This window comes from Trematomus bernacchii, unplaced genomic scaffold (assembly GCF_902827165.1).
Source record: "Trematomus bernacchii unplaced genomic scaffold, fTreBer1.1, whole genome shotgun sequence".
Taxonomy (NCBI): domain Eukaryota; kingdom Metazoa; phylum Chordata; class Actinopteri; order Perciformes; family Nototheniidae; genus Trematomus; species Trematomus bernacchii.
In genome coordinates, this window is record NW_022987593.1 from 866,816 (window position 1) to 889,642 (window position 22,827).

At 39.6% G+C, this 22,827-nt stretch overlaps 1 protein-coding gene across 8 annotated transcripts; it reads left to right on the forward strand.

The window, feature by feature from the left end:
* The first annotated feature begins 2,176 nt into the window (after positions 1-2,176).
* Positions 2,177-22,566, forward strand: LOC117481678 (circadian locomoter output cycles protein kaput-like). 8 transcript variants are annotated; one of them, XM_034129475.1, is made up of 24 exons: positions 2,177-2,298; positions 4,879-4,956; positions 5,573-5,731; positions 6,442-6,530; positions 7,055-7,114; positions 7,473-7,633; positions 8,159-8,250; positions 8,392-8,481; positions 8,626-8,746; positions 10,292-10,405; positions 10,545-10,663; positions 10,763-10,845; positions 11,949-12,055; positions 12,156-12,303; positions 12,479-12,554; positions 13,314-13,458; positions 13,889-13,986; positions 14,105-14,260; positions 14,904-15,062; positions 15,515-15,727; positions 16,367-16,608; positions 17,450-17,579; positions 18,267-18,398; positions 19,100-19,411. In XM_034129475.1, exons 4-24 carry the CDS (start codon positions 6,514-6,516, stop codon positions 19,409-19,411), a joined length of 2,775 nt encoding a protein of 924 aa, XP_033985366.1. In that variant the 5' UTR covers positions 2,177-2,298; positions 4,879-4,956; positions 5,573-5,731; positions 6,442-6,513. The 8 variants fall into 8 exon arrangements, with proteins under 8 accessions (XP_033985366.1, XP_033985364.1, XP_033985367.1 ...); XM_034129473.1 differs by having other exon boundaries at positions 2,178-2,298; positions 18,264-18,398; positions 19,100-22,566; XM_034129476.1 differs by having other exon boundaries at positions 2,178-2,298; positions 7,485-7,633; positions 18,264-18,398; positions 19,100-22,566.
* Positions 22,567-22,827: the final 261 nt, after the last annotated feature.

Below are 22,827 nucleotides of genomic sequence, written 5' to 3' on the forward strand. Positions count from 1 at the left end.
TATGTGATTTGAAAATGATTAAGAGGAGGTGTATCAGTCAGAGAACCTGGCAGCAAGGATTAAATTAAGATCTGAGTAACACTGTAAGGATGGATAACGTTGGGGAAGAAAGAAGAGGATGAAATTATGAAGAATAAAGAAAGGGAAGAAGTATTCAAACATGATCAAGAAACAGGAACACCAGAAAGGATGGAGAGCAATGACACGGCAATGGGGAAAAGGAGAAGGAAGAAAACATAAAGGATCGTCAACAAAAATAATGAATAAATATGAATAACAGGAAGCGGTGCTGAGTGCAGGGGTTGTGGAAAAAAAGATAAGAAAAGGGGGCCAGTCGTTAACGGCTAATCCGAACAAATCCAAAGAGAACTGAAAAGGATGACAGAGAAAAGAGGAAAAGCGAGGGGGCAGGCTGAGTTCACAGAGAGGAAGGAAATGGGGGGAGGGAGAGAATCTACAAAGGTGTGGAGGAATTATGGGTCCATGCAGGAGTAAAGACTGAATGAGGATGGCACTGTTATACATTAAACTCAAGGAGAATAACACCAGTGTGATTTCGGTGAGATTATGAACATGGTGGTCCAAAATTACAAAGGGGGTGCCAAAGCACCAGCTCTGACAGATTTAGAAGCACTCATTTAATTTCATACACCAAGAATCCAAAGTAAAAGGATTTTGTTTGCTTAAACTAAAGGAAATAACTAACACTAGTGTGATTTCGGTAAGATTATGACCATTCTGGTCAAAAGCTACAGAGGCGATGCCAAATCCGGCAGGACTAACACCAGCTATCCCGTCATAATTTTGGATTGCTGACTTGGGAAATTCCTAAAAAAGGACATTTATGTAATAGCTTTTCCTTTCACAAGAAAAGATAACAATGTTTTCCTAAATGCAGTCAGGAAACATGTTTATGTTGTATAAACCTGGATGTTATTCTGAAGTGACAAGAAAGGATTTCAGATTTAAACGTTTCAGTAATGAAGCCTCTGAACAATATACTTAAAACTTAATGCATTAAATATGAGCAAAGGACTCTAAATGCACTTCCACTAAAAAAAATATGAACAATTTATTAGTAGCTATTGTACTGTGGCAGATATTGATAAAGAAAAGTTGACTTTGTTACTTACTTGTTGTAATGTGTTTTGACATCAATGTAAACACACACAAACACAAGGATTGTGGAAGTTGATTTACCCACACAGCCGCACAAAACGTATAACTTTTCTGATAATGGCCTCATATCATTTCAATTGTGCTGCACTGATGTAATAAGATGTGTATCTTCTACTCTAGCAGGACTGGCACAGGTAAAAACTCCAGGTCTGTTATAGGCTACACACATTTGGCAACAATTAAGCTATTGCTTTGGATTTAGTTTTAAGATCAGGATTTGTCTGTACCCGACCTGTCATCTCTTTTTAAATATTTGTTATGAATTTTTGTATTTATCCAGAAATATATTGTAAACTCATTATAATCAATAATGCACTATCATTCACGTCGATATAATGTATGTCAACAAAAATCACATCGTCGTTTGAAGAGAATGTGAAATTCACATCTAATCCGTAATTCATAGGAAAGGTTTCTAAAGGTCAACAGGTTCAATAATATTAATGTCGGGGAACCACTACACAATATAACGTCACAGTCTATAGAGCTCCTGATTGGTTGTCAATGAAAGGGGAAACCCCCTGCCATCCGGAAGGCAGGGCCATCCCTACCCTGCCTGCAACCTTCTGGCGACCGTCCAATGTCACATTCACAGCCAACTCACTATAACATGTATTTCCCGAAAAATAATACGGTTGTGTTAAAAATGCATATTAGTAAAATTGTGAATATAAATAAAAACAAGGTGGCATTGAATGCATTTTAAGTAGTAGGCCTATCTATTTAAAGGGATATATATCCTATTCGGCATAGTATCCGCCATTCTCGCTTTAGGTGCATTCATTTGCAAGCCAGGACGCACGATCTCAATCTTCCTTTTATTTTCTATCATAAAAAAAACTATATGGCACTGACAGTCGACTGGTCTGACTGGGAAAGCGAGAAAAACAAGCGGAGTCATTTCCCCGGTGAAGATCACTCAGCGATCCCTTAAGTTCTGCTGCTACTGTACTGTGCTAAATAGTGCGCCCTACTGTCTCCATTGCGCATGACTGTACGGCGTAATATGAAGTAGGCCTCCTGTTTTTCTCCCCAACCCGGAGTCCTCCGAGCCCCCACCGACTCGATGCAACGTTCAAGTAAGCAAAACACGGAGGCTGCTGTCGATTACTCAGGAAGGTAAGCTTCATTTTAAATGCATATACAAAGCCAGCGGTTGTTATGGAATAGCACAGCCGCGGTGGTCGTTAAACGGTGTGTGTTTTAGCGGTGGGACTGCAGAGGAGGGTTAGGGACTGTTTCCGCACGCTCGAGGGAGAGCAAGGCCCAGTGACCCACATTCAGAGCAGCCAGCAGTGTCTATGTGCACGAGTGGCTGAGCGTGCGCGTCTCCGTGTGTGTGTGTGTGTGTATGTGTGTGTGTGTGCCCGGGGACCGTGTATCTGTGTACATTACATCTGCCGCGAAAATGTTTTCACCATCGCTGATTTTAGACATTTGTCCGCGGCCGACTGTTATGTTTTTGTCCGTTTTGGTGAGGACCTTTCCCCGCACGGTGTGTGAGGACACACGGTAACATTTTTAGAGATTATTTTGTCTTCAATGTCAGTTGTTGCTTGACAGCTTGAGGCTCGGCGGCAGCTTTGCCATGGCACAGGGTGATCATTCCTGCTGTTTATTTCACAACCTGATTTACCTGTCATAACTGTGTCATTGAGTGCGTGTGAGCCTGACGTGAGATACGGGCCAGTAAGAGCATTACATCTCTGGGTTAAATGGTCAGTTTTCGGAGCAAGCTTAGTTAGCCTGCTAGCTAGCTTTATGGATTGCTCTCTTTAGGTTGTATAACGAACACCTGTGGACTTAAAGGTGTATTAAAATCGTTACCGTGCATATCTGATAGCTAATTGTGCTTTAGTTGGACTGCCTTGCATGTACTACATTGTCATTAAGCGTGTTTATTCATTGACAAAGGTGTACAGTGGGCAGACTGGTCCAATGAAGGAGCTCAGTGTAATGAGGTTTCACTTATTGGCCATTAGGAACAGTGACTGTAGGTCAGACCAGTGCTCCCCCAAGTAGAGACCAGTGGTGTAAAGTAACTAAGTGCATTTACTCAAGTACTGTACACTTTTGAGGTACTTGTACTTTACTTAAGTATTTCAATGTTTTGCTACTTTCTTCTTATACCCCACACAATTCAAAAGAGGTAAATCATGTACTTTTACTCCACTCGATTTATTCAATACCTTTATTTACTTTGCAGATTGTGATTAATGATGGGAAATATATACAACACTTAAATATGACTTCAGTCACACCTGGAGTAAATTCACAAGCTAGCCTGCAGCATACAAAACAAATGAAATCATGCTCCACCTTTACCAGCTTTGATAAACACTGTAATGCATAAATAATTATAATCAAAACATCTAATATATATAACTCTGAAATGGGCCGGTCTGCATAATGAGTGCTTTTACTTTTTGGACTTTAAGTATATTTTGATACCAATACTTTTCTACTTCTACTTCAGTAACATTTTCAATGCAGGACTTGTACTTGTTACTGAGTATTCATACACTCTGGCACTTCTACTTTTACTTAAGTACAACATCCCTCAGATAGTTTAACAATATGCCTAAAATCTTCCACACAAATGAGTGCAATAAATAATTTAGCAGGGTGATAATGTAGGTCATTGGGTTTGACTGTCATATCTTGCAGCTAAATCTTCTTAGCTCATTGTTACACAATGTGGTATGTTGACTGATCTGGTGCCAGATATGCTTGACAAGTGCGGGAACTTAATTGTTAGCTTTTTCACCCAGACATCACAAAAGTAATCAATGTGAAGCAACAATTACAGCATTACTAGATTTGCAGATTCTGTACTTTTTCTTCATCTTATGTGATAGTAATATGATATTCATGAGGTGACTTCTACTTAGCAAGACATCAAACTCTTTTTAGATGCCTCTTTAGGCTGTGGTTGTCGGAATTTCTAGTTTCACATTTTCACAATTTGAAGACCAAATTACTGAGAAAGTAATCCGTTTTTGATTGATAAATGCTAAAAAATGTTTTTCAATTATTCAGTTATCAAGCTTCCATCAATTGTGAAGATATATTGGTTTTCTGTTTTATGGTTTTATACATAGAGGATATATATCAAAGTTAACTGAATATCTTGTATATTGGACTGTGGGACAGACCCCATCTTGACATTATTTTATTATTAAAATGAATCGACAGTTTTATAGACAAAAACGGTTACTTACAATAATAATTGGCAGATACATTGATAAACGGTTAACTACCAGGTGCTGCCCTAATCTTTTAGTAGTATGAGTATAGTTTGTTTTGGACTGTTGGTTGGCTTGGATGGTTATACAGTAGCTAGGTCTGGGCAATATGGCAAACATATTCTCTCATGGTCATGTCATTTAAAGTACTTCAATGCAAAATTACTTTTTGTAATGAAAAAAAGTATAAAGAATAATAAATAGATATGGGCCTAACTCTATGTAGAGAAACAATATTTAATAAATACATATAATCTTCTATTTTTTTATTTTGCTCACAATATATATCCTTTAGGCCAATCCCTAGTTGCAGCCCGGGTTTCCTGTTTTTATCTTGCAACAACTAACATATTTACTTTGGTGGTTGGCCTTTAGAATTTGCATGCATGGTAAACAGTGAACACAGGCTGGCCCCCTGGTATGTTTGTGAATGAGTATGGTTTCTGTGTTGCAGGTGAGGTGTGGCTCACCCATGAAGTGTTGTCTGTGCCTGGAAGGATAGGATCTTAATTACCTTTTCACATTCCAGAAAGTAAGTTGAAAAACACCTTCTTAACACTTTTTCATATCTAGGTCACTGTGCTGAAAGTTTCTGAAGAACTTTGAATGTAAGCGTAATAATTGATTATTCCAGGGTTTCCTCGCTGCACTGACGTTATTTGCACTTTAAAGGCTGGAATATTTTTCTCTGATGTTTTGTTATTGAAAAGCTGAATTTAAGTAGTATACTGTGGTTATGTTGGGTTGTATTGTTTGTTGTAGTCTTTGTACGGAGGTTTTATAAACTGTACCAGAGTATTTTTCCTTTTTAGGACTTTATAGCTTACAGTGTTGAAAAGTAACATTTATTCAAGTACTGTACTAAAGTAAACATTTGAGGTCACTATATATATTGTACAGCTTAGGTTACTAGCTACTTTCCACATTAAACTATTAATACAAATATATAAATCAACTAATAGATTATGACATATTATTTTAGGCTGAGCTACCCAACAGTGTATAAAGTAATTAGAATAATGCCCCTCTTTCTGACAGCCTATTCAAATCGACATTTGTTAGCTGCAAGTGCAAAAAGTGGTGCCTTTTAATTGACCTAATGAACCCTCATGACCCCAATAACCCTACTGCTGTGATTTGTCCTGCAGGTTTGGTTGACCACCATGTCTTTCCTGTGGTCTGTTGTCCTCTCATGACCCCAATGACCTCAACAGCAACTTTGACCATAGAGTCAGCTTTGACCCCGTACCCTTTCTCTGACCCCTGAGAAAAGACATTAAGTGACCACGTGCATAAGCTGTGTTGGGGTAAGAAGTGACCACACACGCACGCACGCACACACGCACGCACGCACGCACGCACACACACACACACACACACACACACACACATGCATCTTTTATCGCAGTTAATTTAAATACACTATAATAAATCAATTTGATTTGTGTTTCCTAAAAATATGCTCTTTTTAATAAATCTATGCCATGACTCTGGAGTAATCTTAATTGAATGTAAAATATGTTGAAGTATACAAGCAACCACCGTAGTAAGCCAGTTATCTGAACCCCATGTGTTCATGCTAATACCCCATGCTGATAATTGTAATAAATGTTGGAAAATGACACTCTGGGTAAAAAAAACATGCAACTTGCCTGTCTATTTTTGACTCATGCATAGATAATACTTTATTGCATATCAGCTATTGCTTTGATCAAGTTTACACAAATCTAATGGTCTCCTCTTCTAGCCTGAATAGTTAAGTTTGTCAGTGTGCTATTCTGTGTGTGCAATAAGTTGCTTTCGCTTCAACACATTTGTAACTGCACTTTGGTCTGATTTAAATCTTTATTCATAAGACACAATTCAGAGAAGTGATTATTGATTGATGAGATTTAACATTATTGCTGCACCATGTGAGCTAGAACATTTAGTCACTGATGTTTTAGTCCACTGAATTGCTATGTAAATCCTAACTGGCACCTAAGCGAATAAAATAATTGTTTTTCTGTCACTCCAGGTGGTCTTCCAAATGCCTACCTCACGCCTAAAGAGCAAATCACTGCAGCCACAGGCCTGATCAGCAGCTACCATGACATCAAGCATAGGGTATGCTGCAACTCACAGACATTTTTTATCATAAATTAATTCCATACGCACTATACATACACCGAGTTCAAGCACATTAAGTACAACATATGTTCAGATTTAAACCTTTTTGAGTAAATTAAGCCCTTAACAGGGTTAATGATTGACAAAATGGTCCTTATTTATTATGCCATGATGTGCCTCCGAACAAAGTCACACGTATTAAATTAAAAATGAAAGTATTTTTATTGACCTATTTTAGTCGAAATGTACGCAAGAACACGCCCTGTTTCACAAATGCACTCGTAATCTTTTTGGCAAGCACAACACATTCCTTCTCACTCTCTCTTTCCCTCTCTCCGTCTCTCACTCTTTTTTTTGTGACCCAAAAATAAACCTGCTGCTGGCATGTAGGAATCCTCTCATTACCAACATCCGTCATTCGCTATTATTAACAATACAGATCTGCTTTCAAGCTGCCAACAAATGTCCACACACAGGAAAACACAACGTGAGACTTCAAATATTATACTCTCTTTTTGTAGGGATGATTGTAGCATCTTTGATGGGTTGATGGAAGAAGATGAAAAGGACAAAGCAAAACGGTAAGCTAGATACAAAGATAAGCAACACACTGAAGTTATGATACTTGTATTTTGTATTGATATCAATAAAACATTCCTTTTTATAAAATATCCCATGGTATTTAAAGGCTGAAATCTCCACCTGTTAAATTAATCATTATTTGAAAGTCCTACCTATTTAAAGACAGGTACATTTTTAGCTACAGGGAATATACCATGTCTAATCTTACATTATTGTAGGCCATACACAGCAGCCACACTGCATTACCTCATTAAACATTATAGAGTCAAATATAAAAAAGTTTATAGCAGTTTATTTTCAGGTTGTTTTTTCTGTTTGTCAGAATCTTGACATTTTTAATCGAATGTATAACTGTAGTTTCGATCGTAGCGTGTCCCGTAACAAGTCTGAGAAGAAGCGGAGAGACCAGTTTAATGTCCTCATCAAGGAACTCGGCACGATGTTGCCGGGCAACACCAGGAAGATGGACAAGTCCACCATCCTGCAGAAAAGCATCGACTTCCTGTGCAAACACAAAGGTCAGGGCACGGCACAGGGTGGACACTTCTTGTTTTATATTTAGTTGTTCTTATGTACACACTGTTGTTGTCTGTGCTGCTTTACTCTCATTACTACAGCTTGTTACACTTTTTACAAGACTTGCCTTGCGACTGTGTAAAGTTGACTTAATCATTATGAACAATAGTAATTTCATACTCTTAACTACTTCATTTTCTTAGGTTGAGATACTTCACACCACTTCTCTGTTTTACCTTAATACCTTAGTTGATCACGACTTGAATACTGTGATTATATTATGATGAAAGATTTTTTCCCTTTGCATATGTTCACGCGTGTATACTTTCTACTCCTAGCTCTGTTCATTGTTGTTCATGATAATTAATTTAGCTTCCACTTTACTGGCCCTGTTCTTTCATTGTGCGTGCTTACCTTTTGTGTAGTCTCTTTCTGGTCACGTCGCCTCTTCATGTTTTCCTTACAAGACTTTTTCCAGAAAGACTTTGTTTTCTTCTTAACATTCCGTTTTCTTTTTCCTCCACCAGAGATTGCAGCCCAGTCAGAGTCCAGTGAGATCAGGCAGGACTGGAAGCCTCCGTTTCTTAGCAATGAGGAGTTCACTCAGCTCATGCTGGAGGTCAGATATTTAACATTTTGTTCTGTTCTCCTGTCCGTTTTTATCTCCCCGTTTATTATACTCTTGATAGAAAAGTCCTTTTACTTGTACTGCTGTAGACCAACACTTAGAGTTGTTCTTTATCTCATCTTGCATTATCAGGCTCTGGATGGGTTTTTTATAGCAATCATGACTGATGGGAACATCCTCTACGTCTCTGAGAGTGTCACCTCACTACTTGAACATCTACCGGTGAGTAACACTGGCTCTTTCTTTTGCCTGGTCACATTAGTCATCCCTTCTATTGCAGACCAATGTGTGTACTGGAAAAAGGGTTCGGCCGTTCTTCTTGTTTTTGTGTGTGTTCTCATGCACGTATGTGTGTGTGCTCCTCAGACTGACTTGGTGGACCAGAACCTGTTAAACTTCCTGCCACTCGGGGAACACTCTGATGTATACAAGGAGCTGTCCACACACCCCACCGAACACGACAACCTTAGCTCCGATTACCAAAAGAGTCAGTATCTCCCCATGACACGCTACATCTGGCTGCTTGTTTTAGAATGATTTAAATCAACTGTAATGTGTTTGGTGGTTCAAAGGGAATATAATTCAGTTTAATATTTACATTTATACTTCCTTGCTGTGGTTACAAGATTTTGTAAAGAATTAAATCTGTGTTTAGGCCTTAACATCCAAAGAAAATTATATAGAAACGGAATAAGAAAAACAAGTAACACATGTTCTTCCCATTAGGCGCTTTCACACCGGAGTACTTTTCCCAGGAATAGTTCCGATAGTTCCTGGGATTTTGCGTTCACACCAAAAAGATCTGGAACTAGAACTTTTTTTCGGGAACCTTTTCACCCCTTTTCAGTCCCTGCTAGAGAGGTGGTACTTTCCTCTGGAGGAAAAGGTTCCAATTTCTGATTGGCTGGGCGAATTGCAAACCACGCCCCGTAAAACTCTGAAAAGTTTTTGTGTCGCGCTTCTGGCAATTTACTCGGAAGGCTTCAGTAGAAGCTGCTGGGAAGACTCCCAGCAGCTTCTACTGAAGCCAGTCCCCAAGTCCGGGGACTTCCGGCCGGGGATTTGGGGTGGCAGACAGTGGGTGTTTCTCAATGTCGAGGACGCTTCCTTGGTAGGACATGTCTTCCGAGTCAGGTCCTTCAGAAGCGAGGCAAGAATCCTTCCTAGCCTCGGAAAACGAAGAATGGTGGAACAGGCTAACAGGTGTGCAGGTGTGCGTCATATGCGAGGCCCCGCCTTAAATGGAGCGCGATTTCCGCCAAAGACTTTGGAAATTGGTCCGTGCGCAAAGCATTGTGGGGATTTTAAGACCGCGGAGGATACACATGTGCAGCCTCGAAATGTTCCCCAAATTCCAAGGATCCTGGACATTGGAACAGTCTTTCGGCGGGACTCGATGACGTAGCATCCTTGAAATAGTGGCTCTGGAGGAGCCTTCATCGACATTGAGAAACACCCAGTATACGCCGTGAAGTTGTTTGCGGCCTGCCAGTAAACCCAAAGCAGAAGAAGAAGAAGTGACGTCAGCGGCTTCATTTGCGTAATCCTCCCTCAGGGACTTATTCCGGTGTGAACGCGATCTACTAGATAGTTCCGGAACTAAAAATGTCCGGGGAACTAAGTTCCGGGAACTATTCCTGGGAAAAGTACTTGGTGTGAAAGCGCCTATATAGACTATAATGAAAGTTATTGAATGTATTTCTGGCAAAAAATTGTTTTCATAACTGTAACTAATATTTTTAGTTTATTATAAATCCTTTCCTGTCCGTCTTGTATGTAAGGAACCACATTGGTAGATATAAAGTAAGAGACAGATAGTTATTAGTGCAGGAACACAAAAAAGCACTTATTCTAAGTGTCTTTGGATAAAAACGTTAAATAGAAGTTAATCTAATGTAAATAAAGGCTGATATACTGGCTTATCGTTATCCCTGTTTTGTCTTGATACCCTAACAACACCATTCACACATTATGAATCCATTAACACTACGTTTACAACACCTTTTTGACTTATTATGTTTATTCTCTCCAGCTAAGAACCACATGGAGTTCTGCTGCCATATGCTGCGAGGGGCCATTGACCCCAAAGAACCGCCTGTATACGAGTATGTCAAGTTCATTGGCAACTTCAAGTCACTCAACAATGGTATGTCACTCAAATAGCTTTCAGCACAGCAGGCTTTGTAAAACTTGTTATAATTAGAAGTGAACATTGTCAAGGATTTTTCTTTGTCTGACGGAGTAAACAACATTTTCAACGGCAAACTCTTCTCTGTGGTGTGCAGTTCCCAACGTGACGAGGAATGGTCTGGCAGGGGTGTTACAGCGCTCTCTGCAGCCTGCGTTCGACGACAAGGTGTGCTTCGTAGCCACAGTTCGGCTGGCCAAACCTCAGTTCATCAAGGTAGCCTAGGGCACACTGACAAAACAAAAATGAAGTCACACTGAGTCATAAATAAATCATTTAATCTAACATCATCTTTCTTAATTTTTATAAACATAGGAAATGTGTACAGTGGAGGATCCTAATGAAGAATTCACCTCGAGGCACAGTCTAGAATGGAAGTTCCTCTTCTTAGACCACAGGTAAACACACAAACACACACATACAGATTTCATTGAAGTCGCCACTATTCTCCGTCAGAAGTGATTGTCTGGTAGTCACAGTTTTCCAATGTCAAATTAGGGGGAGTCTTTTTCTGACTTATTGAGAAGCTCAAATCTGACATTCCCTGTGTGATAAGCTAGCTGTGTGGAAGAGAGAAATGAGCCAGGGTTTAAACTTCTCAAAAGTCTCTTGTCATTGTTCACAATACTTTGAACAACCTCGTGCAACATTATAAGTAACTTCCAGGAGACACTGTCTGAAAAATATGCGCTGTTCCCCTCTCACTATGACGGCCAGCTTTTCACCCCGCCCTCAAATGTGGCTCTTTTTTCAGATATTCAGGTATCATAGAGTACACTACATCTTGTTTGTAGGCCTACTGTCTGTGGCTTTATATAAAAAGAAAACCAGCATGAAAACATCTTGTAACATAACAGAGATTTGAATATACTTTTGACATTGACAAGCCTTCAACTTAAAGATAAAAATGGAATAATTAAAGTGTGTGTGGTGATAAAATGCTAATTAATATGGGAGGCGTGTGGCCCAGTGGATAGAGCCTGGTTCAAACCCCACTGCAGTCAGCATGTCGTTGTGTCCCTGGGCAAGACACTTCACCCCAAATTGCTCCTGTAGGGATTCTCCACAGTATTGAGTATGTAAGTCGCTTTGGATAAAAGCGTCTAACAAGTAACATGTAATGTAATGTAAAGCAATATATTGTGCAAACATTTCAGAGAATACAATAAGAGTAATCTTTTAAATCCCTTTTTACTGAAGTTTTTCCTCTTTGGTTACATTTTACTGAAATGTGAAAGCACTTTTATTTATTTGGTTATTTGATTGATTGATTTATATACTGCATTGTCTTGTTTATGTTTCTTATGCTGGTGTTATCTATTGTGTATCTTGTTTTTTATGTATTTGTACGGCGACCTTGAGAGCCTTGAAAGGCGCCTATATAAAATAAATGAATTATTATTATTATTACTCAGTTGGTCCAGGTCACTTTGACTTTGTAAAGCCTGCATGCAGCTTTTTTGTGAAAGCGAATTATAAGGATACCATTTCTCCTTTTCAGAGCTCCACCAATCATAGGCTACCTGCCGTTCGAGGTTCTGGGAACATCAGGGTACGACTATTACCATGTGGACGACCTGGAGACATTAGCCAAGTGTCACGAACACTGTGAGGGCTCATTTTACACACTTTCAGTCGCGATTTTAAAAGAAAGCATTTATCTTCTTGTTGTTTCTAACAACTCTGCTCTCGTCTCTCTCCTGTTCAGTGATGCAGTACGGTAAAGGGAAGTCTTGCTACTATCGTTTCCTGACTAAAGGTCAACAGTGGATCTGGCTCCAGACGCATTACTACATCACCTATCACCAGTGGAACTCTCGACCTGAGTTTATCGTCTGTACGCACACAGTAGTCAGGTACTGCAGCTCCATTTGGCCTCATTACTGATGGTACAATTATCAGAGATAATTTTTTTTCAAGATCCTTTGACATTTCAGATACACTCCATTTACTGGTGACACTACATTTTGCTCATTTTCACACATCCTTCATGCTTCTTTATTGGCTTAACCTTTTGTGCTTAAAATACAGCTATGCAGAGGTGAGGGCAGAGCAGCGCAGAGAGCTGGGCATTGAAGAGTCCAACCCAGAAGGGACTGTGAATAAGGTGAGAAATTACATCTAGAAATCTGTTTTACTAGACACGAGCCGAATTATAAAAGGTATTGCAATATATAACGTGTGAAGGAAACATTTATTCAAACTAAAAACAAAACATGTTGTGTTTGAACTTTTAGATGTGTTGTTTAAGCCTAAGTAACAAAATGAAACTATCAGTAGTGTAATTTAATTTGTATTAATTGTTTGACTGAAATTCTCTTGACAATGTATTCATTATACATTAGAAATAATATACACGGCCTTTAAAGAGCCATCATATGATTTAATATGTCAAGAGGCGTTTAAAAAAATAAACAAACTTCAAATATAAACAGTGTCACACAACAATAAGCCAAAAGCTTCCAAACTTTTATCCTTTAACTTCTGTCAGTGAGTAACTGCTGCCCATTGATGTATCTCACACTGTCTACAACTCTGATGCACTTTCTGTTATCTATATTATCTCAATCCTTTTGTTTAGTAACAACATCAAGCTGAGAATAACAGATGATCCTAAATCAAACTCCAAACAGGATAATGTTAATCCCACATAAATTCAGTTATGTTTGCTGGTTTAGTTAAGTTGCCATCTAAAAGTTGATAATCAGTATGTATGGGTAGAATAGCACGTTTAAGCACATGAGTATTTTATCATGAATAATGCTTCGCTCTTTTACAAATCAGCCCTGTTATTATCACCTTTATGCAATCTGAATTTTAAAGGATTGGATGCCAAGTGTATTTTTTCTTTGTTTCTCTGCTTTAGAGTCAGGACTCAGAGTCAGAGTCACAGCTGAATACGTCCAGCCTCAAGGAGGCTCTGGAGCGATTTGATCGCAGCCGAACGCCCTCAGAATCCTCACAAAGTTCTCAGAAGTCCTCGTCGCACGTCTCTGACAATACTTGCACCTGTAAGGACACACGTGTACATAAATAATATTATGATGTTTATACTAACTTTTCAGATCAAGTCCGAATTTGTGTTTCATCACAGCAGCTCCATTTGCAAATAAAAAGGCAAAAAATGTGTACAAGAAAAGACACAATTATAATCATTAAGACAATTCATGCAAACCCTTATTGTACATTTGTTGTGGAATAAGGCTCCATATTTAATTGCAACTTGATGATAATTATCTGTCTTTGATGTTCAGGGCAGGATGGGGTCAGAGGCAATGTTGTTGTCCCGCCTTAGTATAATCATATTAATCAGTCATGCCCTGACGTAAGACGAGTCAGTGACGCATCAGTTTGGGAGTTTAATGGGATGAGAAGCCCTGCGGGGAGTTGATACGATATCGTGACTCTTACTCATCAATGATTCTGTCTCTGCGGCAACAGCCTCTAAGCTACACATGGACACGGCCACACCTCCTCTGCAGTCCATGGCCTCCACCATGGTGATGACGTCACAGCGTCGCTCGTCCATCAGCAGCCAGGTGAGATCTGATTGGACAGAAACGCTCAAAAATACCAAGCTAGGACTTCCTAAACTGATGACTGAACAATCTCACACATCAGTTGTCATAATTATCTTGATTATATGTATATTTGCAGTCTATGAGCTCTCAGACCACGAGCCAGAGTGTAACTCCAGGGATGATCCCTCAGCAGCAGCAACAGCAACAACAGCAACAACAGCAACAGCAGCAACAACAACAACAACCACAACCACAGCAACAACAACCCCAGCAGCTACAGGCAAACGTACAGGTGAGAATGGGTCTTCATTTCATGACATCATTATGTGCTGTGGAGTAAATCTAAAACGTTTTGTTGATTAATTGCCCAGACAATCAACAATACATTCATATTTAATAGATAGAGTGCTATTTTTGGGAGACTTTTTGTATTCATATTGTGTTTCTTTCAGCTTACCTCTCTTTCTCAACTCTGCTAGTTACCAGCTTCAAGTGGTTGTCTTTTAATGTATCCTGTGAAATGTAGAACTATGCACCATGACATGGAATAATCTCAACAACAACAAAAAACATGATAAAGGCATGTGTATGTTTTTTACATGTTGTATTTTAATGTATTTGTTCTGCCAGGTATCTTTTTTAAAGATTTTTTATTTGTATTGCAATGGGACTTCCTGAAGTAAAAATAAAGTAAGAATCTGGGGGTTACAGGTTCTTCAATGTTAATTATTGCTTGGGCTAAAAATTCTCTACTTATTTCTGATTGTTAGAAATAATAAATCAATGAATGGAGTCAGACAAATCAATAATAAAAAAATCATGAGCTGCATCTCCACTGTGGACTTTGTGATGTTCATTAGCCAGTGTTTGGTAATGAAAATAAAACATCAGTTGCTGCACAGCTGAATTAAGTGACCTTTTGTCTCCACCCACAGCCGGTGATGGAGTTCTCGGCGCAGGTGAATGCCATGCAGCATCTTAAAGATCAGCTGGAACAGAGGACAAGACTAATCCAAGCTAACATCCAGCGGCAGCAGGACGAGCTGAGGCACATCCAGGACCAGCTGCAGAGGGTGCAGGGACAGGGCATACAGGTAGGATTTACACACATGTAGAATGTACCTCAAGTTGTTACATTTTGGTCAACTATGCTCATTTTATATTTATTATATGTAGTCTATAGTTAGATATCTTAAATATGAGGGCAGTTTTATATTCAAAATATATTTTCTTTCTGCTTGTTTGAAAAAGATTAGCACGAAAGTGCTTCTGTTTGTAAAGATCAGTAGGTGTATGGTGCTTTGTCTCTTCCTGCTGTATCTGACCTAGATCAGGAGGGGAATCATGCATTATGAATCACTTTTATTCTTTATTCAGCAGTTTCACTACCTGCGTTTGTACCCTGATAGGATCATTTCCGCTCATTAACTAATTGTATTCTACTCTAGCAATAGGCAAATGTTTAGCATTGCCAAGCAAATGTTCAATAATAAGGGCCTGCAGTGAAACCTGGACAAACTGGCATTGCGTGTTTCCATCCTGACAGATGTTGCTGCAGCAGCCGGAGGGAGCGATGAACGTGCAGCTCCCTGAGACGGGGTCGGTCCAACAAACGGCTAATTTGACCAACCAGGTCCAGCAAACAACAATTAACCCCGTCCATTCAGGAACTCAGCAGCTCACCATCCAGCAGCAGGCCCCGCCCCCCCAGCAGAACCTACAGCAGCAGCGGCAGCAGCAGACCAATGCCCTCACACAGGTGGGACACACACACACACACACACACACACACACACACACACACACACACACACACACACACACACACACACACACACACACACACACACACACACACACACACACACACACACACACACACAAAATGCTAATTAAAGAGCCTCAGGGCACGCTGTTAGTGTTAAATCACCTGAGAAACTTTAAAAAACTCAACGCTGAACTGAAAAACACACAAAGCATAATTTCTACCTTGTTTAGACATATCCTCGTATCCTCTGCTATTGAGTAATGCTGATCTTAATTATCTTGTTGTTTATTATTAGAGTCCATTTTATTCCGCGAGGGCAACAAGAGCAACACATTTCAGGACATGTTGATATATATATGTATCAAAGGAAAGCATACTATAACCAAAGAGTAGCTGTGTGGTTTTTTCTCCAAGAGTTTAAGTTTTAAAACAACCTCCCAGTCTGACACTTTTTTATTTAGACACTTCAATTTATTTTTCTGTTTATTTATGGCTTCATGATCTGTTGAGTCTATTTAATGTATTTTCAAATGAGACATGCATGAAAAAGGACATTTAATGTAAAAACTAGTGGAAGAAAGAAGCAAAATGACCTAAAAAGCACGCTAACAGTTTACTCTGTTTTTAAAGGAATTCATATCATGTCCCTCCCTCCTTCCCCACATTACCACCCTCCAGCCCCAGCATCAGCCCCAACAACCTCCGCAGGCTCAGCCCCAAACCCAGAGCTCTGTCTCTGCTCCGCTCTACAACACCATGATGATCTCCCAGCCCGGGCAGCCCAACATGCTGCAGATCAGCACCAGCCTGCCGCAGACCAACACACAGCAAGGCACAACGGTGGCTACCTTCACACAGGACCGACAGATCCAGTAAGGAGGACGACACGATTACAGTAGTCATAATATTATGTTAACCCCGCCAGAGTCATTCCTCTATGGCAGGGGTGTCTAAACTATTTTCACTGAGGGTTGGGCTGCTCACAAGATGTGAGGCAATTGCCTCATAAGTCAGCAAAATCAATCAAACGTAGGTAAATTATTCTTGATAATTGAATTTATGAAAAAAAACGCCTACATCACAGCTCTCCATAGGGTTTAATTTATTTTGTTCGAAGCTCCTTCCTAAGAACAGAACCTCAGATTGCAATATGCAAATAAGTTGCTGGCCTTTTTGTTATCAACTAAGATTTGTTAGAAAATGTTTTCAACTTTAATTGACTGAATTTATTTAAACATTGGGCTTATTAACACATATATATGTTTACATATATATTTAGGAAATACAATATAAGACAAGCACAAGCTTCATGTGTGGGCCATATTCCATTATACTTTAGAATTAGCTGAGGGCCAATAAAAAATTGACCACCGGCCGCATTTGGCCCCCGGGTCGTAGTTTGGACACCCCTGCTCTATGGCATCAGCCAAAATAAGTGGGAAAATGTGCAGATCTGATATGGGCAAAAATCCAATAATGTGTATCTCAAAACGTATGGATTGTTTGTGTGTATGTTGTGTGTGTGTAGCATGAAAAGGAGGTTTATACACCCTTGTGTTGTTAAGTGACAAATACACAAATCTTCTAGCCTTGTCTGTACTGCTACTTACCAAACCTGTCTGAAGCCAAGCTATTTAAAGATTTGAATACTAGACATCCAGTGTTGTACTTGGTTACTGTTATAACTTTGATTCTCCATTTCCCGCTCCCCAGCTTCCCAGCAGGGCAGCAGCTGGTGACCAAGCTGGTGACAGCGCCAATGGCATGTGGAGCAGTGATGGTGCCCACCTCCATGTTCATGGGGCAGGTGGTCACTGCCTACAACCACTTTGGTGGTCAACAGGTATGGACAAAGCCCTTTGAGTCCCAGAGCAACTCATTAACTGTATCTAAGACCAGAAGAAACACTGCTTTAAATAGAGAATGATCAAATCGATGATGTCTGATGCTCATAACCACCCAGCTGCTCAGTGCTGACAGAGTGGTAATAGTGTGAAAGTGTTAAATAAGATACTACAATTATACATGAAAACTGGCTAGCAAATTTCCCCCCTTTATAAATTAATTAATTAAAAATGTTTTGTATTTGATGCTTTTATTTAGTGATGAAAAGAAGATCATGAAAGTTAAGACTACATGAAGAAAGTAGCAATGTTTTAAAATGTAAAATCTAGGCCTGAAAACTGTACACAAAGACATGTAATTGCATTTTGTATTGTCATTAAAGCCTAAAGAAGACTTAAGGACTAATGGATTATTATATTTGTTGTCAATAAAACAGGTGCAGTGCATTAGAATTGATAGTAGACTCCCTTTTGACTTAAGGGAGTCTACATTTCCAAAGTATGCTGAAAAGGAGCATCCTTAGAGAATCCATTGAGAGATATTATAAGGAGTTGTAGGAATTATGCTTATACAAAAATATGTGGGATGTCATGAAGCAGTACATTTTATACAGTATTCTAAAGAGATTCACTTATAACTTTATCCCTTTTATTGTTCTGTGATAACTCCTGTCTCTTCCCAGCAGGGGGGGCCGACACAGACCCTGACCCTGCAACCAGCCCAGCCACCCCAAGGTCAGCCCGACGGCCAGAACCAGACCACTGTAGTGGCTCAGGGCGGCCAGCAGGGGCAGCAGCAACAGCAGCAATTCCTACAGGTATCAGAAGAGGGCAGCAAATACCATCAATTCAAATATACTGTACATCTTGACAAAATATCAAGTTATCAATATGTTTCATTTAGGTGAAAAGTGTCTTTACACTGCAAGTGACTCAAATTGTGAAACTAATGTTTTGCAGAGGCTTATCATTTGAGGTCTCCCAACTTGTTGGGAGAAGAGAAAGAGGCTTTAAATTTGACTTGAAGAACTGCTTGATTGTGTAATTTTATTAGAGCAACCTTGTCAATCACAATTATTCACAATGTATATATATATTCAGTTTTTATCAGCAAAATCACTTCAGTAGAAATTGTAAGTGGAGTTTTGAAGGAACAAATTAAAAAGAGAGGATCATTAATAATAAATAAATAAAAAGGTTGGAGGCATAGGGGTCAGGGAAATTAGTAAGTTGTGTGTGAATGTGTGTATTGGTATAAGTGTGTATAATTACATTACATGTCACTTGTTAGACGCTTTTATCCAAAGCAGTACTGTGGACAATCCCCACAGGAGCAATTTGGGGTGAAGTGTCTTGCCCAGGGACACAACGACATGCTGACTGTAGTGGGACTCGAACTTGCTACCCCCTGATTCAAAGTCCAGCACTCTATCCACTGAGCTACAGCCGCCCAGAATTAATTAGGATGACATGGACACATGTATGATGTTTTCTAATCCTTGCTCTGTTCTTCTCTCAGGGCACTCGTCTTCTCCACAGTAACCAGTCCACCCAGCTGATTCTGCAGGCAGCTTTCCCACTCCAACAACAGGGCACTTTCACACAGGCAACTCACCAACAACAACAGCAACCACAGCAACCACAGCAACCACAGCAACAACAACAGCAACAACAACAACAACAACAGCAGCAGCAACGGCAGCAACAACAGCAGCAGCAGCAACAATCCCACCACCAGAGGCACCAGCAGCAGCTGAAGCCCCAGCCCCAGAAACCACAGAAAGCCCCGACGTCACACAGGACTGAGAGTGTCAGCAGCCAGCCGCAGTGAGGTCTGGAGGAGAAAACATTGGGATTTAAAACTATGAGAGAGTTGCTGCATACATTTCTATTGCTCACCTGGCTGTTGCAAACTCCCTTTCTCCCAAAAAATGTGTCGTCCCATCTTCCTCCATCTGAAAGAAATGAATCATACGAAAGAGGAGAGCCCGTGAGTCCTCAAGGAACTCACCATAGATTGTCACCATGGCAACAGGATGGATTAAAATCCACCAATTGTGAAGGAAGACCCAGTCTCCTTGGAAACCTGACAAAAATACAGAGAACACCTTATCGCCACGGTAACAACAGACTGTTTTGAAGGTGTGTCAAAGTGGACTGACTGACCTTGTAGAGATTTACTGTATGATAAAAAGAAAAACTTGTAAATATCATATATAGCCTAACAGAAAAACAGAAATGTAGTATTTTATATGATTGCATGGAAAGAAAAACTGTGTAAGCTTTTATTAGTCGCTTTTGAAAATTGAATTTTTACTTTGTTCAAGTGTTTTCTGGTCAAAGATGGAGCAATGACATGCTCTGTCGATCTTCTCCCACCCCCTTCTCGGAAAAAAAACCACGGTTCAGGATAACAAGGCTTTACAGTTCTGCAGTTTGGTTGGGCTTGGGTTTTCTTGTGGAAGTTGTGTTTTCAAAAATAGCTCTTTTTAACTTTGTAAGTACGAATTATCTTTGGCAAAAAACAAACAAGATCACAGTTTGACTGAATTCTTTGCAGAATGATCACTGTACGTATAACGGGTTTAGTGATTCCAAGTGCCAATAACATAGTCAGTAATGTTTTTTTTGTTTTTAAAGCAGACTATTCAAAGGCGTATATATATTTTCCAACAAGATATTACCCCTATTAAAGTTAATGCGTGTGTATATAGTAGGAATTATTTTTTAACAGTCAGAGAGCCCTATAAGTAACAAACGGTATATCCTCAACCTCCTGAAACTTTAGCACTTGATGTGGTTGTGTACAGTAAATCACTGTCCAGACCTAGTTGTTTATCTGTGGTGTGATTCTGTGAGCTCGTGTGTGCTTTTGGGAATACAATCTTGGTGTGCATGAGTGGGCATGAGAGTGTCTGTGGTCAGTGGGTGTGTATGAGTGTTTGTGTGTGTGTTGTGTGTGTCGTGAATGTGTTTGAGTGTGTGTGTGTGGGTGTGTGTGTGTGTGTGTGTGTCCTGTGCGCTTGTTGCCCCTTGTGTCTTACAATATTTGACTTAGTAAGGGTGAAGTTGCTGGATGGTACTTGTATTCTCAGGAATGTGGAAAGTTTTTTGCTTCTGCCTCAGTCTGGAACCAGACATGGAGGGACTAGACGTTGATGCTGCAAAGACCAGAGGAAGAAGTGTCAGTGTGAAAAGTGCGACTGGTGGCTGAGTTAAATTCGTCCCAGATCGAATTTCCTTATACAAACACAATTTAAGGGAAAAGTCTTAAAGACAGTAAGACTATCCTGCTTTCTCAGTATCTACAATGCTGACTTAACACTTTAAATGTAAGAAAAATGAATTCCTTTTCTGCTGAAAAAATATGATGGGGTAGGATTATAGAAAAATGATTTTCAGCTATTCATCCAGATTTGAATAGATTGACTTCATAGTACCAGCAAACCTGCATTTCTTCTCACTGTCTCGTGGTCTTCGGTATCATCAATGTTTCTCCTGCTATCTCTTCCTAGGCCTCAGAAACCCTCATGCAGTTCAGTTCACTCCTCTGGTAAAACAATGCTGGGCCCCATTCCATTTCCGATACATGGATGGAGGCGGGCTCAGCCCCTCAACTACAGTTGTAAGCCATATCAAACAGAAAAGCCTTGGATTGGAGGAAGTGTAATGGTTGACAGTGGAGCATTTAGAATTTGTTGTTTTGACTGTAGTTAAGACTGTGTGTGTGCGCTTGTGTGAGTATAGCGTCTCCTAATTCTTGTATCACTCGGGGGTCAGTACTGGTTTCCCCTTGCGATAGCCAATCAGTTCTTGCGTTGCAGTATAAAGAAATAATTGTAATATTCAAGAAACTTCCTCTCCGGTTGGGCCCAGCATTCTGCAAGCCCGTGTGTGGGATAGCTCAACTTGAATACATGTTTGTGTGAAAGAAAGTTAGTATGCATGTTACCTGTCACTGTAACCCGTTATATTTTCATATGGAAACAGATGTGTGACTGGGAAAAAAATGGATGTTAGGCAATGCAGATCACCTGTCAGGCTGTGAAGAAGATGGGCAGTGTTATTGTTTTACAAAGAGAGACTGCTAAACCTACACTTATAACAACAACTACACATCCGACAGGTTTCAAACGGTAACACTCTGAGATTATGTTTTTAATGTAGATTGACTATTTGTGTGACAAAGCAGGGAAAATGCTTCTCTTTACTTTGTCTACAAATAATGACTAGAAGAAAGAGATTGAAAGGGTCTTACTATTTGAACCAGGTCTTCCACCTTTCACATAACAGATATAAATCCTCTGTAGTTTGTGTTCAAGGCATCACTCTAAAGGATAATGCTGAAATATTTATAGTTTGTGTCACTAATACCCAGCCCAAAGAATGTAAAGGTGTTTTAAAGAGACTAATGGATGTTGTAACTGTTGATAATGGAGAACCTTTAGCAGGCTGAGTGATGAAGGAAAATGACTTGTGAAAGAAAATCAAGTTTCTCACTACAATGATCTACACATTTAAAAAAGAAAAACAATCTTATTGACCGGTTTTGCATTCTCAAACAACCTTATGAATGTTTCACAATTTCAATCTTTCAGTTTTTGCAACAATAATGTTCTGTTTGGAAAAAGAGTTTAAAAGGTTTTGGAAGATGAGGTGTAGGATATTGGAAATGCTCCTCACAGATACACAGATCACCTTTACACTACACAATCCAGTCCAAAAGAGTCCTAGTTCTAGTATTAAACTGTACACCTTCACAAAGCGAAGAACACCAGTATTCAGTGTAAAACGGTGCTATGCTTACCTGTACTGTATGTATGTATATCCCTTCTTCTGCTCTTGAACTGTGCTCCTTTTATCTACCTAAAAGTCAAATGTAATAATAATCTAAATTTTGAAGCAAAATGTTTGCTATTATTATAACCCCCCCTCTACCCTATTGGTCAATTTGAAAATAAAAACAGTTGCAAATATTATACGTGACACATGTCTGCTGCAATTTTGTTACGCGTGTTAGTCTGTTATTAGCAACCTTGGAGCCAGACATTAGTGGCGCCAAGGAAATACAATGTCTTAGTTTGGTCCAGACTAAAATATTTCAACAAGTATTGCAAGAATTACAAGGAATGTTTGTAAAGTGGTTCATGGTTCCCAGAGGAAGAATCTTAGTGACTTTGGTGAATGTCACTTTTTGCAATTCAAATATCGGCCATTCGTATGACACCCCCTTAGCCCTAGCTGTAC

What these genes read in the sequence shown, in the direction of transcription:
- LOC117481678 (XM_034129473.1), top strand. An exon ending in AGCCAAGTGTCACGAACACT is followed by an intron (nt 12,056 to 12,155) that starts GTGAGGGCTCAT and finishes TCTCCTGTTCAG; the next exon opens with TGATGCAGTACGGTAAAGGG. An exon ending in TGTACGCACACAGTAGTCAG is followed by an intron (nt 12,304 to 12,478) that starts GTACTGCAGCTC and finishes CTTAAAATACAG; the next exon opens with CTATGCAGAGGTGAGGGCAG.